This window comes from Hyperolius riggenbachi, chromosome 1, assembly GCF_040937935.1.
Source record: "Hyperolius riggenbachi isolate aHypRig1 chromosome 1, aHypRig1.pri, whole genome shotgun sequence".
NCBI lineage: Eukaryota > Metazoa > Chordata > Amphibia > Anura > Hyperoliidae > Hyperolius > Hyperolius riggenbachi.
In genome coordinates, this window is record NC_090646.1 from 344,089,181 (window position 1) to 344,107,495 (window position 18,315).

The 18,315-nt window shown below is 44.6% G+C and overlaps 1 protein-coding gene across 1 annotated transcript in view; it reads right to left on the reverse strand.

Annotated features, from left to right (window-relative positions):
* The window catches only part of ARID3A (AT-rich interaction domain 3A), a 92,147-nt gene that overhangs the window by 60,379 nt on the left and 13,453 nt on the right, over nucleotides 1-18,315 (reverse strand). Inside the window, exon 3 of the mRNA XM_068271229.1 lies at nucleotides 9,694-9,940. Within this exon, the coding sequence (XP_068127330.1) occupies nucleotides 9,694-9,940 (247 nt within the window). The remainder of the gene's footprint in view (nucleotides 1-9,693; nucleotides 9,941-18,315) is intronic.

Below are 18,315 nucleotides of genomic sequence, written 5' to 3' on the forward strand. Positions count from 1 at the left end.
AACACCACATGTAGGGAGTCTGTTCAAAAACTGCATGGCACACCTCAACCCATAAAGATTGGCTTTGTGATGTGGGGTGGACTGGCAAGCCTACTTACCTAGACTATCTGTTAGCTACTCTTAAGCCTCATACACATCACACAGGTAACAGTGTGGGGCCGACACTGTACAAATACGTTACTAAACTGCTAGACTGATGCCGCGCGTGTGACATTATATGGCCCGACATGGTGTGTAAGGCAAGTAAGGCAAACAATGCCCTTGGTCAGCAATCATTCAGGCAGATCGGGTCTACCGATCACTGGCTAAGTGCATTGTTCTCCTTACTCACCTCGTAACCCAGGGCTGCTGTACACATGCTCGATTCTCAGCAGAGGCAGTTGTTAATGGCCATCAGGGCCAAGATTCATTTAGCATGTGTATGGGGCTTTATGTCGTCCCTGGTGGATACACCTGCACATGTCCTCCCTGGCACACCTCCTGCACATAATCCCTGACTCCAGTTCTCCTCCACTCCCTCCCAGCCTTGAATCTGTGGGAGGAGACAAAGAATTCTGACTGGAAATGAGCAGCGAGTGACCCAGAGATTTGGCTAAACAGCTTAGCGCTCTGGGTCAAATTCACCTCTTAAAATGGATCCGAGGTGAACTTTTACTCATTGCATAATTGTATTCCTTTCCTATTGTTTAAAGGGCATTCCTCAAGCCAATGTTTTTGTTTTAATACTCTAATTTCCTATAAACTAAATAAACCACGCCCACAGGTTTTCAGAGAGCCAAGGCAGTAGCAAGGGCTCATGGGAGCTCAGTCTGGGCAGGAGGAGGAGGTGTTACTAGCCATTGATTTCAGATGCAGAGGGGAGGAGGAGGGGGGGGGGGGGATTAGGTTTCTTTTTTTACAGGCTTAGTGATCAAGATACAGATAAGCCGACCCTGTGTAATGTTTACAAACAACATGGCTGCTGTCATTGTATCACAGGAAGAAATTATCATTTTCTATTAAAGCTGTTTGCAGCTAGATTTGCTGTGTAAACTATCCCAACTTTAGATACGATATATAGACAAGTTACTTGTTATAGTTAGTTTTCCATCTCGGATCTGCTTTAAGGCTACGTTTCCACAAAACACTTGTGTTCTATGTTTGAGAATTAGCATGTGAATTTTCACACAAAAACAATCACATTCATCACATGGAATCAGATTCTTGAACCAAATGTCCCTGCATGGATTGCAGTGGTCAGGGCCTTGTGACATCATTGCAGCCACTTCAAACAGCGGCAGCTGGGACAGGCTAGATGGAAGCCCACATACAGAGGGCTAACCAGCAGCCCCCTGAAGGTAAGTAAATGCTTGCCGCTGCCCCAAACAGCCCACAACCATTTGTGAATCTCCCTGTATAAATAAACTTACACATTACAATGGGCAGCATAGGAGACTTGGAGCAGGTATGATTTCAATGCATGGCATGAAGGGGGGGGCATTAACATTCTGAGGACGATTCCCAAGCGATTTCATACAGAAATCGATCTGGAATCTTCCTGCAGTGTATGGGCAAACTAGAGATCTCTCTCTGATCAGAGTCAATCAGAAAGATCTGCACCTCTACTCTACACACATTAAATTCAGAGCAAAGAAACATATTCAAGCCAGACATGAATCAATCATAAGATGTAAATGCATGATTTTTTCACAGGTTAATTTTATTTCACAGACTGTAAAAATAGTATAAAGTAAACACCTAGAGTGTCTGGAAGGGTGAGACTCCAATGCTATTATGTAAATACTGTTATTTACAGAAAAGGCATTATTGCGCATATGCACTGAGAGCCGTTCAGAGATTCAAATGGTGATGTTAGAAGCGCAAACCAGGATTTACTTTCGTTCTCGACCTTGAGAGATGTTAACCAGTTACCTCCCAAGTTATATACAGCTGACTGTAACCATTGTGTGTGAGCACATACATACATACATATACATATACATATATATATACACATATACATATATACATACATACATACATACACACATACATACACACATACACACACACACACACACACAGTCAATGTGATTAGCTACAGCCAAATAAACAGCTTTGCGTAATGGTTAATGAGGTACAAGCCAGAAAAACAAAGTTATCACCTGACAATGTCATTTTGAGGAAACCGGCAGCAGCAGACACATCAAAGAGTGAGGTATTTGAAATAATTCATCTTCACTGAGCATAGCTCAAGTCCAAACCGAAGACGGGAAACAATCACCACACAGACGGGCAGCACGCCAAACCAGGATTCCTGGAGAGAGCTCGCGCACTGACAATCGTGTAATGCAGTTACGAGATATTACTTGTGACTACATAACCTGCTTATAACGATGCAGTGGAAATCCAGCGGAACAAAAAGCAGTTAACCAAAGGAATATAAACACATCGTATAAGTACTGTTCTGTTACAATTTGCAGATACCAGAAAGGATGCATACATCGGGCTATAAAAAGTCCTCCAAACGCTTGAGAAGTTGTATTTGCATAGTTATCCCTCTCCAACTTACCATAGAATCAGAACGAATATCACTCAGCTGATGAAAAACACTGCTACAAACACTGCAACAAAAATGGCAGGGTCTAAAAACCTAAACCATATGCAAGAGCAGCCCCATACACACTAAAAACACAGCTGAGGTGATTATGACCGCCTCAGCCTAGAATCTAGCGCGTGTGTACAGCAATCCAAATGGCGGCTAAAAGATTTGTACCCACTCCCCCTCACCTCACCCCCAGCCAAGCAACTTCACACTAACATGGATCTGCATTGCCCATTGCAACCAAACACGTCGCACTATGTCAGCCCTGCAATATTGCCCGAGGGATCAGATTCAGGCCCAGTGCACACCAAAACCGCTAGCAGATCTGGAAAACGCTAGCAGTTTTGGGAGCAGATTTCAGAGCGATTCTAGGCATGTTTAGAGCAGATTTCTAAACATGCCTACCGGTTTTGGCTGCGTTTTTGTGTAGCAGATTACACAAATTGTTACAGTAAAAGCTGTACTGAACAGCTTCTGTAACAAAAACGCCTTGCAAACCGCTCTGAAGTAGCGTTTTTCAGAGCAGTTTGCGTCTTTCCTATCCTTTACATTGAGGCAGAAACGCTTCTGCAAACGTGCAGCAGGAGGCACGTTTGCGGTTTGCTATAATCCTCAAACCGCCGGTGTGCACCATCTCATTGAGATACATTAACCGAGCGGTTTAACAGGCGGATGCGGCCGGGATGCACATGGGATATCAGGATCTGATCTGCTGCCAGACTGCTTCCCAGAGCAGACAGTAGTGGATAAACAGAATGGACCACTTACTTTCCTATGGGCAAACATGATCTGCATACATGCTCATATCAAGATGGTGACTCCTGTGGCAAGAGAAGGAGCACCCCCAACATAAGCAATTATGCCCCCCACAGCACACTATCACAATGCTTCCCTATGGAGAGGTTCGTTAAAGAAAAAGAAAAAAATTATTCCAGGTACATTGTCCAATTTAATAGCTAGAAAAGGAGGCAAAAGTAGTACAATGCTAGAAAAAGCAGAATTCGTTTGATTCGCATATTCTGAGATCTGATGGAGACTGGAGTGGTAAACCGATCACTACTTCACAACTGATTCCCAACTGACAATTAAGCAATCTTATGCCATACAAGGCCTCTACTGACCCATGTATAGCTGGATAGCTTTACTACTTGAGTTCCTTTGAGGGACCATCAGTGTAAATTTTACAGCATCTGTTGGTCTTAGAGAAAGGGAGTTGGTGAAGCAGGTATTTTTATTTTGCAAAAAAAATACACAATTTAATCCTAAATTTGCCCAGTTTTGTTGGCTCACGTATGTTCACAGCTTTAAAATTAACAAACTCCTACAGCATTATATTAGAGCGAGTTTTTTTGTATTAACCGGTATTGTAAGCTGTGCATGGCTGCTTATAACACAAAACGCTCTTTGTATGGTTCAGTGTGGAGCACATCTGCCGACGTCAAACCAACAAATGTTGATTTAGGTATTACCTTTAATGGCCAACTGTACACAGTTTTCTTTCTATATTACAGAATAACAGATCAAGCTAAACTCCAGATTGACTTCAGTCTTAAACACAATAGCAATTGCCCCTTTTGTCCTGAGGAGACACGTCCTGCATGTGAATCAGCTGTGAGTAGGGTGGTTTCCTGACTACCTTACATTTCACATTATCGAATGGTACTACAATGGCAAGAATTGTCATCTGAAATCATCACTCTTGAATGTGTTTTCGCTGCACAAACATTCTGTTTGGGTCTCTGCTAATCAGCGTGTTCTGCTCTGTGGAGATAGGAGGAGGATGACCAGGAGCAAGTGGCGGGGTCTGTTTCAGTACATAACAATAATGATTAGTCATGCTTCTCAGCAAGTCCAATCACTAATAAGCTATCTGTAGACATCAGGGAACACCTGAATCCCTCCAAAAAGGGCTCTTGAAACAATTTTAAATGCGAACAAAGTTGCAAATGCATGACTATTAAAATCGAGGAAAAAAAAAATGCAAAAGGCAAACACCCTAGCCCCTAAACCAGAGGTCCACAAACTTTTTAGGTCAAGGGCCGGGTCAACCTACTTCAGACTGCTGAGGGGGCCCGGAACATAAATAGTGTTGAAAAAACTATTACATTGAATCTAGGTATGTATTCTCCCCCCCCCCCCCCCCCCCCAATTATGCCCGGAGGAGAGCTCCCAGCAGCAGCCATACAGTCATGTGCGTCCGATGTACATCTTTATGCACCAGATACTGAAGCATACCCAGGTGACAACCTGCCATCCAGTTGCACAGCAGTGTCACCTGATGCAGAATTGGATTGGAAACCAGGGAATGACTGCTCGCTGGCTTCTACAGTATGTGGATGGGTGGTGCAGGGCGCCAATATTTAAAGATGCAGCTGGCCACATCTATGAGTTATACATTTTGTGTTTGGAGGGGGGGGGGGGGGGCGGCAGTGAAAGCCTCAGGGGGCTGCATTCGGCCCACGGGCCTTAGTTTGAGGACCACTGCCCTAAATCCTAAATTGTCCACAGCATGTGCGCCACTGTGGCAATGACCTAGACTGGAAGCTTCCAAGTGACCCAAGCCCATGAAATTGATGTCATCAACTGAAGTTTGGTTCACACTGTGTTACACTTGGTGCGGTTCAGTTTTTTCCACACACTGCTCATGTTTTGGTATTAACCTGTATCATAAACAGCCATACACAGCTTAAAACACAAACGCTCTTTGTATGCATCTGAAAATGCACCTGAATGTGTGAATGGGGTTTAGTGAGAATCAAGCCTGGAGTTCTAATTTTAGTAAGTTTTATGAATTTCACACAAGGATTTGAATGATTCAGTTAAAAACCACAAGCAGAGAAAAAAAAAACCTAAGATGTACGCAGTCTTCTTTGTCAAAAGGTCTGAAACAAGTTCTGTCTACCAATGAGATATAAATATGCCATGCAAATATACCAGCGATGGAAAATGAATATCTGATTAGTTGTTGAGTCAACACAGACGGCTCTTACTGCAAACACACTGATCAATGAGGCCCTGAGTCTGCCACACTTCCAGAGATATTTCCTGTCCAGCATGAAAATGACTCACATTTCACCCTGTAAGGACTTCAATTTCCCCTGCAGCCTCATTGTAACATGGCAAAGCTCAGTGACCATCAGTCTGCATAACCGTCTTAGGAATTTACAGACCAGTTGAATAGCCAGTACACACACACACACGTAAAAACAAGTCCTTTTATGCAAAATCATTATGCTCATCATCACCTTAAGAAAACACACTATGCATTTTGTGCCAAGCTCAGTTTCTAGATAGGAAATGGTCTTAAAAAGTACACTTTGTAGATCTGTCTTATGATAGGGAAAAAAAGAAAGAAAAAAAAAACATCTGCTAGTATCTACACTAAACAGTTGTTCCTCTATGTTGTCCTGCACTTTATTCATATAATACTAGCACACCTCCAGCTACCCCCTTTGTGCCCACCCCCCACACAGTCACACCCTTCTCCCTCCCAGCATGCCTCCCTCCCCCACTACAGGAAGTGAGAGAGAAAAACCCACACAGAGAAGCATTATCAGGGGAGGAGAGGGGAAGCACAGCGATATAAACAAGGATCTAGTCACGCAATACCTGCTGCTAGTCAGAATGACAACATGACAGCGTACAGTTACAATGCAACACACTAAAATGTTTCAGCTGACAACAGCTCAACAAGTAACACATGATAATGGTAAACCAGTTTTTTTTTGTTTTTTTTTTAAACACACACACACACACACACACACACACACACACACACACACACACACACACACACACACACACCAAGCTAAATGAGCACTAAACACAGAAACTTTGCATTGGTGAAGTGCAGCCAAATGTCAACAGCTGGACTGATTAGACTTGGCTCGGTACAGAAATCCATGCATCCGTTTGTAGAAATATTACTGAAAATGCTAAATAAATACAGAGCGTGAAACCATGCATATTTACCAATATAAACAGAAGGGGAAAGCACGTACAGATACGCGCCAATCTGGATACCTTCGTTTTCGTTTAAACTAACATCTGACAACTACTACATTTGTAAATCCCAAATCTTTTGTTTAATGCGTCAAAGCAGCAGAAGAACAACAGGAATTGTGTGTAGTGAGACACAGAAAACAAAAAGCTTTTCTTCTTGTAGGGACCACAAGCTCCTGCTTTAACCATGGCATTAACAACCCCCACTAAATCAATGCAGCTATCCAGTTAATCAGTAATAATAAAAGAAGTCTAACAAAGAAATGACAAATAATAGCAATATACCAATATTGTCAGAGGAAAGAAAAAACAAATTAATAGTGGCACATAAAATTTGTTGCTTTAAACCTGCCAGATTTTAGTACAAATACAAATACTGCAATTATTACACAAGAAGTGGAAGCAAAGCTGTGCATGTGTGGTGCTGTATAGTAGATGGACTGGTTTTAATGAAACCACATATTACATGCAAATTCCATAGCAATGACCAGATTGTGCACTCCTGTTGGTGATACAGGAGTGTAATCTGCTCCTAAGGTCTGAAATTTTACAAATTTAAAAAAGTATCAGCTCTCTAAGGCCCGGTTCACATTAGCGTTCCAGGTCCGGCTTCCCCGGACCCGGAATGCTCCGTACACAGCGGATGGTGAATGGATACATTGTTAATCAATGTATCCATTCACACTCGTGCGACCGTCCGGATCCGATCCGGGAACGCAGCTCCGGGACGATCCGGCTTTTTTCCAACATGCGCTATTTTTCAGTCCGTCCCGGTGCGGCTGCGGACCCTGGCCGGATCCTGACCCGAACATGCGGCCATGCTGTGCAATAAGAAACGGCTGTTTCTCATCACACTGGCAATAGGACCGGATGCTTCCAGCACCGGTCCTATGCCACTTGGGGGGCCCGGACTACACGCCGGTATCCCCCATGCTTGCAGTGCCTTTCTGGCACTGCAATGTATCTAGTTCCGGCTACTTTATTGTAGCCGGAACTGATACATTCCGGATCCGCAACTGGTGGCAACTTGTGGCCACCGCAGAGACCCGTACGGTCTCTTTGCGGCCCCCGGACACATGCGGACTCTAACCGCAAGTGTGAATAGGGCCTAATGCTAGAACACGATGCAATTTTTCTGACAGATTGTCTGTCAGATCGATTATTTCCAACATGTGCAATCCGACTTCAATTTTCCGATTTACTTCCATGGAAAAAGCAATTGGAAAATAGATCGGACATATTAGAAATAAATCGATCTGACTGTAAATCTGTCAGAAAATTGCATCGTGTGTACCTAGCATTATGCTTAATGAACCATTCAAACAATCGGTAATTTGATGGGAAGTTGTATCGTGTGTACATGTTTAAGCTGCTCCCGATCGATAGCGGGATCGATTTATCCATTATACCTTCAGAAAATCGACCCAGCTGTCAAACAGGAGCAGATCGGACATGTAATCGTCCAATTCCCATCAATCAGAAGGGGAATTGAATTGTGTGTATTTAGCTGTAAATGTTCTGTTTTTAAGCTCATCACTGACAATGTTTAGAGGACATATTTTTAGTAATCAGCAGCCTGTACCTCTGTACTTAATGTCTAGTACACACAATGCTGTAATTTTTGGCATGTCAGATTTGCTCCCAATGGAGAACGAGATCTATTTTGTGCAGTAGTGAAATTCGATCCTGTTCTCGATCACTCAGTCAATCTGATGGGAAATCGCATCATGTTAACCAGTCTTGGAAGGAAGAAACAAACATACAATGGTTGTCTCCCAAAAGGAGGTGGAGTCACAATCCTTTTAGAACACAGTTTGGGGGCTAAGCACAAGATCTACCTTAGGCCTTGGCCCCAATAGGAATCACGGCAGCACTTTAAAATCACCACAACGCTGTGTGCAGCGATTCTTAGGGCAATTGCAACGGCAATTGACATGTACAGCTCTTCCGTTTTTTTTTTAAATAAACCATATACTTACTAGGCATCCTTCTGTCGATAGCCCCGCCCCCTAAAGGAAGGGGTCATATGTGCTTCTCCATGACCAGAGAAGTGCCTGTGAACTCTTCCTTTAGGGGGTGGGGCTACGGACAGAAGACAGAAATACAGAGTCTTGGTTAGAATATTAAAGATTTATGTAATGCTAATCGCTGGGGCCCCCAAGCGCTGCATAATCACTTTGATAAGCAATTTATGCAGCGCTTTTATAGATTGCATTGAGCACTAATGCACTCAAAATGCTGAATGTCCTGCGATTGTAACTACACCTAATCGCAATCGCACTAATGGGTTCCCCCTCACTCACTTTCATTGGCAAAGTGTCCTGGGGAATCGCCAGCGATCCCCAAACTGCAAAAAAACTCACTCTGATAGAGAACATGTCTGTTACTATGGAAGAGGGAGGAGAGATACAGCTTCTGGAAGAAGAAGTAAAGAAGTATGAAGAGAAACAGTGTGCTCGCAAGTCACTGTCGTTTAAAGTGTACCTGAGATGTCGGAATAAAAAGATTTGATACTTACCCAGGGCTTCCTCCAACCCCATGGGTTAGCTGCTAGAAATAAGGTATATTTACTGCACAACAAAGGGACTGTGCTCACAACCTTCTCTAATTCCATTTAAAGCAAATTAAGGGCTTGTTCACACTATACGCGCTGCGGTGCGCATTTCGGCAGCGCGTATGGTATGCGATCAGCAAAAACATCAGGAGTGCATAGAGAGTACTTCTGCCGTTCACACTATGTGCGCTGCGCAGCAGTGCAAAGCGCTATCGCACTGCTGCATGCACGCATGTTTGTCAAAGCGCATGGCTGATCCCATTCTCTGTATGGGATCAGTAGTGCAATGCATATGGCATTCGATTGGGTGTGCTTATGTCCCGAGCGCACGGCCATATACGTTGCCTAATGTGAACAAAGCCTTACTGTTACATGTATTTAGAAGGAAAAAAAAAAAGGAAAAAAGGAAAGGTTTAAATATCTGGACAAGTTTTGTATACCATACATGCTATTCATAGACAAAACTGTTAGCAAAGCTGACCTGTACAACCTGGTCTTAGCCATTGGCAATACAATAGTAGCATTTAATTAAAAACCATTACCAGTGACCTACCTGTTTGAACTGCTCTTCATATGTCCAGTCCCCATGGTCCTGGATTTGAGGGTGAGTGTTCGGGGGCAGTCCTGGACGCTCTGCTCCCACTGATGGCCGCTGAGCTGGTAATGCCTGTTGGGCAGGGTGTTTTGGCGGAAGAACTGAACCTTTAGCAGATCTGCCAGTCTCACCTACATCAACACCCTCTTCCATATCTTCATAATCTTCCTCCTCCTCAAAATCATCCTCATCCCATTTTCCCTTCCTATAAAAGGTTTGGAGGGGGGGGGGGGGGGGGGGAGAGAAACAAAAGAAAAAGGAATGAAAGGTCACGAGCTAGGATAACCTAAAAATGCAGGTTGACCTATTTAATCTGTCACCTGGTAATGGCCAATAATCAACACAACTTTTTGTACTTCCAGGGTATAAAATAACTCCATTTCAAAAGGAGTTGGGACACTGTGTAAGCTATAACCAAATACAGAGAGCGAGGATTTGCAAATCAACTAAACCGTAAATTATTTTTGAAAATGTTACAAAAACACCATTTAATCTGATGGTTAGATGTTTTATTTTATGCAAAATATATACTTATTTTGAATAAGATGCCAGATTATTGGGTAAAGGGAAAAAAAAAAAAAAAAAAAAAAAGAGAGAGACATAATATCCCAGACATGAAATTATATAGAGTGCACATAACAGATGAAGTACAATTGGACAGCTTGACATCCATACGATCGTACACGATTGGCCATCCCGATCTTTTTCTTATTTTACACCCAACATTATTAACCCCAACATCCCCGACGACTTAAAAGTGAATAAGCAACACACACACACACACACACACACACACACACACACACACACACACACACACACACACACACACACACACACACACACACACACACACACACACACACACACACTATATAGCAACGAAACAAAACCACCATCTAACTGTAGAGCATTCGAGTTTCCTCATAGTGCCGTGCAACTGAACTGTTCCAGAAACCGATTTTAAAAAATTGTAACACGGTTAGGTTTACCACTTTGTAACATCACCTATTCCCTGAAATAAGATGTCAGCTGTTCAAAAATATCAGGCCTCCTTTATCATATTTTATGTGTTAAAAAGGACCCAAATGATTTCAATGGACAAAGTGGCCTGGACAGCATGCAAGCCATTTTAGTATCTTGACAATATTCACTGCCAAACAAAGTATTAAAAAAAGGACAGCATTGTCTTAATTGGAAGTGAATTATTCTGGCAATCAGAAATGAACAAGAAGTTTATCGATTGAACAAGTTGGTGATTATCGATTGTTCCTGCACAGATCCTAGCTTTGGTAGGTATTGATTGTTCCTGCATACATCCTAGTGTGCATTGTGCAGGACTGGTTGATATAAAGATGGATGCTAGCTGATGTGGGTGGGATGATACTCATTATGTGACACAGCTGTGGAGAGTAGCAACAGTACAGACAAGTCTGGCTCTTGCTTCCCCTGTTACCTAGGATGCCAAGCAACCCTTACCTATGTGTACTAATAGACCTGTGGGCAGGGATGTGGAGTCGGTACTAAAATCCACCGAATCCTACTCCTCTAATTTGCATATTACAATCTTGTTGATTGAAAGTATGTAACATGAAAATCGTCTCTTAACTGCCAACGCTTAGGTATTTTAAAAAGACAACTGAAGTGAGAAGGCTATGGAGACTACTATATTTATTCCCTTTAGACTAAAACTAGTCCTTGGTAAGAGTACTTGTAAAAAGTACAAACCGGAACAAAGAACATCTATCAGGCCCTAGGCAATGTAAGTGTGGGTACATGTAAGAGTGATGTGCAGGTACTCTGCAGGGGAATAGGGAGATTCTTCCTCTATTACACATTATTCATGCACAATCTGAACAAGGTTTATGGGTGACAGACAACACCTCTGTGTTCAATGTGCACAACTTTCTCAGTGGATTCCCTGCCGCTCTGTGGAGAGTGCATATGTAGAGTAAAGTACTACTGTGTAACAAAGTAAACCTGAGACAGATGAAATTAAAGTTTTATACATACTTGGGGCTTCCTTCAGCCCCCTTCAGGCTAATTAGTCCCTCGCTGTCCTCCTCCGCCACCTGGATCTTCTGCTATGAGTCCAGGTACTTGAGCCAGTCTGGTGTAGTGCGCATGCACACACTCCGCCGATGGGACCGTACTACACCTGCGCAGCACTATTACGCAGGTGCAGAACGCTCCTGGCCGTGGAAGCGGCATGCAGCCGGACTGCGCTGATTGGCTGAATTACCTGGACTCATAGCAGAAGATCCAGGTGGTGGAGGTGGACAGCGAGGGACTGATTAGCCTGAAAAGGGGCTGGAAGAAGCCCCAGGTATGTATAAAAAAAATAAAAAAATTATTTTCAGCCTTCTCAGGTACCATTTAATTCATAGTCACCAAACCAAATTTTAACATATTAAATTATTTTATTTCATGAGCAAAGAGAGTGCATACATTTGCATAAATTAGAATCAACGCAGAATTATTTCCCTCATTGACCATCTCTATTAGTGACACAGCTACACATCAGGCTTTATACTTACAGCATAGATGTTATTTAGTATATATAAGAGATTCCTGTGTACACATCATATATACTGTACAACACAATCAGATGTGTAAATCTGACTTTAAAAATACGGGGACTGCTTTATTGAAGCAGCACAAGTAACTAATTTTGATTGGTTTATTTCATTTTTGTGGACTAAGCACAGCTATTACTGTATGTAAAAATTATTTATGATGACTATTATCTGAGAAATAGAAAATTTTATAATAATTTTCTATTTTAATTACAGTTTAAATTTATTAGGAGTCGGAGCATTTTTTCCCGACTCCAGGCACCCAAAATTGCCCCGACTCAGACTCCGCAGCCCTGCCTGTGGGTGACAAAAATAGTCACTGAGCCAATCATACACGTGTATATTGGTCTGATTCCAGCCTAATTAACTGCCCGAACCTTTGCCAGACTTCCTCATGTGTACTAGGCCTTACTTTGGAGCCATGCTACAATAAGTACGTGTGGTTTGGCAGTGGCTGAAATCAGCAAGGTATCTGAAAAAGACTGAATGGCAGCAAATGTAGATTTACAACCGGCATATATTGTTCAGCATTAGTGGTGCTTTTTTTTCACGTGTGTGTGTGTGTTACCAATGCACCCTCACACCATCACAGATGCTGGTTTTTGAACGGTGTACTAACAACAAGGCAAATTGTCCTTCCCACCTAAAGCCCCCCAATTAGGTATTTGTCTAGTTAGGGGGAAGCATCTGAACAATCCAGAGGCTTCCGCCGCCCCCCTCCTCGCTGTTCCAGTGACAGAACCCCCCCAAAGCCCGTTGTCCAGTGCACTAGCACAGAGCCGAACAGGCTTGACTTTTGTCAGAGCCCAAGCAGCGACTCCCTGCTCTTGCGCTCGTACTTGTACAGAAGCACAGCCTTGAGCTTCAGGGGTTCCACTGCTGGAATGGCGAGGTGGAGGGGGACAGGGGAAGATTCTGGAGGATCCAGAAGTTGCCCTCGGCTGAGATAAATGTGGCTTTTCCTTTTTAAATGTCACAGGTTTGCATTCAATGTTCTAATATTTGCCTTTGCACTGTTTGAAACCGGCTATATGCATGTTGGATAGATGCGGCTCTATAAAATTTATAAGCCCACTATACACCAACAGTTCTGGATGTACAGATGTGCTTTCAGGGGTCAAAGAGATTTGCATATTTGGAAATGTTACATTATAGTAAACCACACTTGCTCACTTAGTGGCGTACCCTGTCCCATCTGTATTTATAAAGGACTCTATAGGATAGTCTTTTCACAAAATCCAAGTACACCATTAAAAGGACAACTGTAGTGAGAAGTAAATGGAGACTGCCATATGCATTTCCTTTTAAGCAATACCAGTTGCCTGGCTATCCTGCTGATCAATACTTTTAGCCACAGGCCGTGAACAAGCATGCAGCAGAGAAGAGGTTTCTGACATTGTTGGATCTGACTAGATTAGCTGCATACTTGTTTTTGGTGTTTCAGATACTGCTGTAGCTAAATAGACCAGCAGGGCTGCCAGGCAACTAGAACTGTTTAAAAGGAAATAAACATGGCAGCCTCCACATACCACTCACTACAGTTGTCCTTTAAAGTAAACACAAGGTGAAAGCGATATGAAGGCTGCCATACTGGTTTCCTTTTAAACAATACCAGTCTCCTGGAAGCCTTGCTGATCACTAGGTTGCAGCAGTGTCAATCACATCAGAAACAAGCACGCAGCTATTCCAGTCAGATCTGATAAATGTCATAAACACCTGATCTGCTGCAGGCTTGTTCAGGGACTATGGTATTAGAGACAGGGCTGTGGAGTCGGAGTTGGAGCAATTTTGGGCACCCGGAGTCGGAGTTGTTTCATAAACTGAGTCGTCGGAGTCGGGAAATTTTTGTACAAAATCCACAGCCCTGTTAAATATTAGACTAAGGAGTCGGAGTCATTTTGGTTACCCAGAGTTGGAGTCAGAGTCGTGGTTTCATAAACTGAAGAGTCGGAGTTGGAAGATTTTTGTACCGACTCCACAGCCCTGATTAGAGGCAGAGGACCAGCAGGATAGTCAGGCAACTGGGATTGCTTAACCACTTGAGGACTGCAGTGTTAACCCCCCTAGTGACCAAGACATTTATTAATAAAATGGCCACTGCAGCGTTAAAGGATACCCGAAGTGACATGTGACATGATGAGCTAGACATGTGTATGTACAGTGCCTAGCACACAAATATCCATGCTGTGATCTTTTTTCTCTGCCTGAAATAGTTAAATATCAGGTATGTAAGTGGCTGACTCAGTCCTGACTCAGACAGGAAGTAACTACAGTGTGACCCTCACTGATAAGAAATTCCCCCTTTTTATCTCTTTCCTGCTCTCAGAAGCCATTTTCTGCTAGGAAAGTGTTTTATAATTGCAATTTCTTATCAGTGAGGGTCACACTGTAGTCACTTCCTGTCTGAGTCAGGACTGAGTCAGCCATTTACATACCTGATATTTAATTCTTTCAGGCAGAGAAATAAAAAAAAAGGAACACAGCATAGTTATTTGTGTGCTAGGCACTGTACATAACCCATGTCTATCACATGTTACACGTCACTTCGGGTATCCTTTTAAGGCCAAGCTGCAGGGCCGAACAACTCAGCACACAAGTGATTCCCCCTCCCCTTTTCTCCCCACCAACAGAACTCTCTGTTGGTGGCGTCTGATCGCTCCCCCATGTTTAATTTTTGTTTTGTAAATATTTTTTTTAATAAAATGTGCTATTTTTTTTTTAATTTGTATTAAATCCCTCCCTCCCCTGGCCAGCCAATCACTGCGATCGGCTTCAGCCTATCACAGCGGATCACTTCTGAGTCCCCCAGGGGGACAGCCGTGTCACACGGCTGTCCCCAGTACAGCGCTGCTGCAGATTGCAGCGCTATACAACGTAATTAGATGGCGGTTTCGCCGTCTAACAGGCTCCCGAGCAGCGATTGCCCCTCAGAGACTGAAAGCAGGGCGGAGCTCCGCCCCCCCAAGCAGGAGATACGTGCGCGCATCCTGCGCGCGATGTCCTGTTAGCCCCATAGACGGCCATTCACGCCAATGAGCATGGAGCGGTCCTGGGGCTGCCGCACTGCTCACGCCAATTGGCGTGGAGCAGTCGGCAAGAGGTTAAAAGGAAATAAATATGGCAGCATCCATACTCATACCGCGCACTACAGTTCTTTAACCTGAATCTTTTCAGAAGTCAAAACACTGCCATCTCTGTCCCCTGTCGAGAAAGGCAAAAAAAATGTAGGTGCACTATGCACCACCATAGGCTGTAATGTGAGTTATGGCTACAGTGGCGCTCAGACAGTAATTTGTGATTACTATAAAAACAGTTATTTGTCTGCCAGCAATAGCAGGCACCTGAATTACGTCTTACCCCTAAATCCACGACGGCCTAGAGGGGGTATAGTAATTAATGCTACCAAGACTTTTGCAGAAGTAGGGTGAGACTTTTTCAACTTTGCCCTGCGGCCAATTTCCTGGTGCCTTAATTGCATGCATGCATCCCCTGTGCCTCTTTGCTTCACTGTGCCTCCAGTGTCCCCCTCTGTTCCCTTGAGCCTGCAGTGTCCCCCTCTTTCTCTCCTATTTCCCCCATGTGCCCTCAGTGTATTTTATAGAGAAATTGGTTGGATTGGTTGAGCTTCATCAGTGCATGGCATAGATTAATGTGGCTCTATGCGGTAAGACTTGACACACCCAGAGTTACAGAGTACCCAGCAAGCTCATGGTGAACCACAAATAGGTTTGTACAATTTTCAAATCATTGCATTCTGTCTTTTACATTTTAGACAATGTTCCAACTTTTTAAGAACAATGGCTATAAATGAAATTGAACTGTGGGCAAAGAAAACAACCGATTTTACAGTGGGAAAAACCCAGTTACCCAGAGTTCTGGGGAGAGTGGAATGATTAGCTGTGCAAATACTGGAAACTATGAAGGAGGTGGGGTCTTTATTCTTAGAAAGCCAAAGCTGGTTGGGTTGGCACAAACTACGTGGTACACACCTTGAATTATTTTTAACAGATGTAAGTGGGGATGGGTTTACTGTAATATTTAATCACTAAGAGTCCGATCTCTTGAGTCGTTAATCTCAGTGGGTACCGTATTTTTCGGACCATAAGATGCACTTTACTTCCCTCAAAGAGAGGGGGAAAATATTGGTGTATCTTATGGTCCAAATTTACCAAAACAGACCTGCCTCCCCTTAAGAAGTGGAAGTGGAACATTCCGATCTGCTTGTCGGCAATGTCCCCAGGCGTTTATCTTGTTTTCCCCCGGCTCCTTATGTGGTTCACTTGTGGCTGCCCTCGGTGAACTTATTGCTTGCCCCCCCCCCCCCCCCTGTATTTATAGCTGTCCCCCGTGTAGTCATGTCGGCTTCCCCGAGCGCCGTCCTTAATGCTCTGTGTCCCGCCTGCCTCTATGTAGCGTTATGCTTACCCCCGTGTATTTATAGCTGCCCCCCCGTGTAGTCATGCCGGCTTCCCCGAGCGCCGTCCTTAATGCTCTGTGTCCCGCCTGCCTCTATGTAGCGTGAGGCTTACCCCATAACGCCGTTATGAGTAGCGGTAATCCTCCTTGTAAAGCCGCTGAGGGATTCACGCACGCAGGCAAAGTATTTCCCTTCACTTCCGCATTAGTGACATATGCGGAAGTGAAGAGGGAAATACTTTGCCTGCGAGCGTGAACCCCTCAGCGGCTTTACAAGGAGGATTACCGCTACTCATAGCGGCGTTATGGGGTAAGCCTCACGCTACATAGAGGCAGGCGGGACACAGAGCATTAAGGACGGCGCTCGGGGAAGCCGATATGACTACACGGGGGACAGCTATAAGTACAGGGGGGGGGGGGGGCAGAAATAAATACACCGGGGCAGCTATAAGTGCAGGGGGGAAAGTATAAGTGCAGGGGGGGGGGGGGGACAGCTATAAGTGCAGGGGGGGACAGCTATAAGTACAGGGGGGGACAGCTATAAGTGCAGGGGGGACAGCTATAAGTGCAGGGGGGACAGCTATAAGTACAGGGGGGGGACAGCTATAAGTACAGGGGGGGGACAGCTATAAGTACAGGGGGGGGGACAGCTATAAGTACAGGGGGGGGGACAGCTATAAGTACAGGGGGGGGGGACAGCTATAAGTACAGGGGGGGGGGACAGCTATAAGTACAGGGGGGGGGGGGACAGCTATAAGTACAGGGGGGGGGGGGACAGCTATAAGTACAGGGGGGGGGGGACAGCTATAAGTACAGGGGGGGGGGACAGCTATAAGTACAGGGGGGGACAGCTATAAGTACAGGGGGGGACAGCTATAAGTGCAGGGGGGGACAGCTATAAGTGCAGGGGGGACAGCTATAAGTGCAGGGGGGACAGCTATAAGTGCAGGGGGGACAGCTATAAGTACAGGGGGGGACAGCTATAAGTACAGGGGGGGGACAGCTATAAGTACAGGGGGGGGACAGCTATAAGTACAGGGGGGGGACAGCTATAAGTACAGGGGGGGGACAGCTATAAGTACAGGGGGGGGGGGCAGCTATAAGTACAGGGGGGGGGGGACAGCTATAAGTACAGGGGGGGGGGGGACAGCTATAAGTACAGGGGGGGGGGACAGCTATAAGTACAGGGGGGGGGACAGCTATAAGTACAGGGGGGGGGGGACAGCTATAAGTACAGGGGGGGGGACAGCTATAAGTACAGGGGGGGACAGCTATAAGTACAGGGGGGGACAGCTATAAGTACAGGGGGGGACAGCTATAAGTACAGGGGGGGGGGGGGAAGCTATAAGTACAGGGGGGGGAAGCTATAAGTGCAGGGGGGCAGCTATAAGTACAGGGGGGCAGCTATATGTACAGGAGGCAGCTATATGTACAGGAGGCAGCTATATGTACAGGAGGCAGCTATATGAATGGGGGGGACAGCTATATGTAAGGGAGGCAGCTATATGTACGGGGGGGGGGGCAGCTATATGTACAGGGGGAGCTATAAGTACAGGGGGCAGCTATAAGCACACTGGGGGCAGCTAAA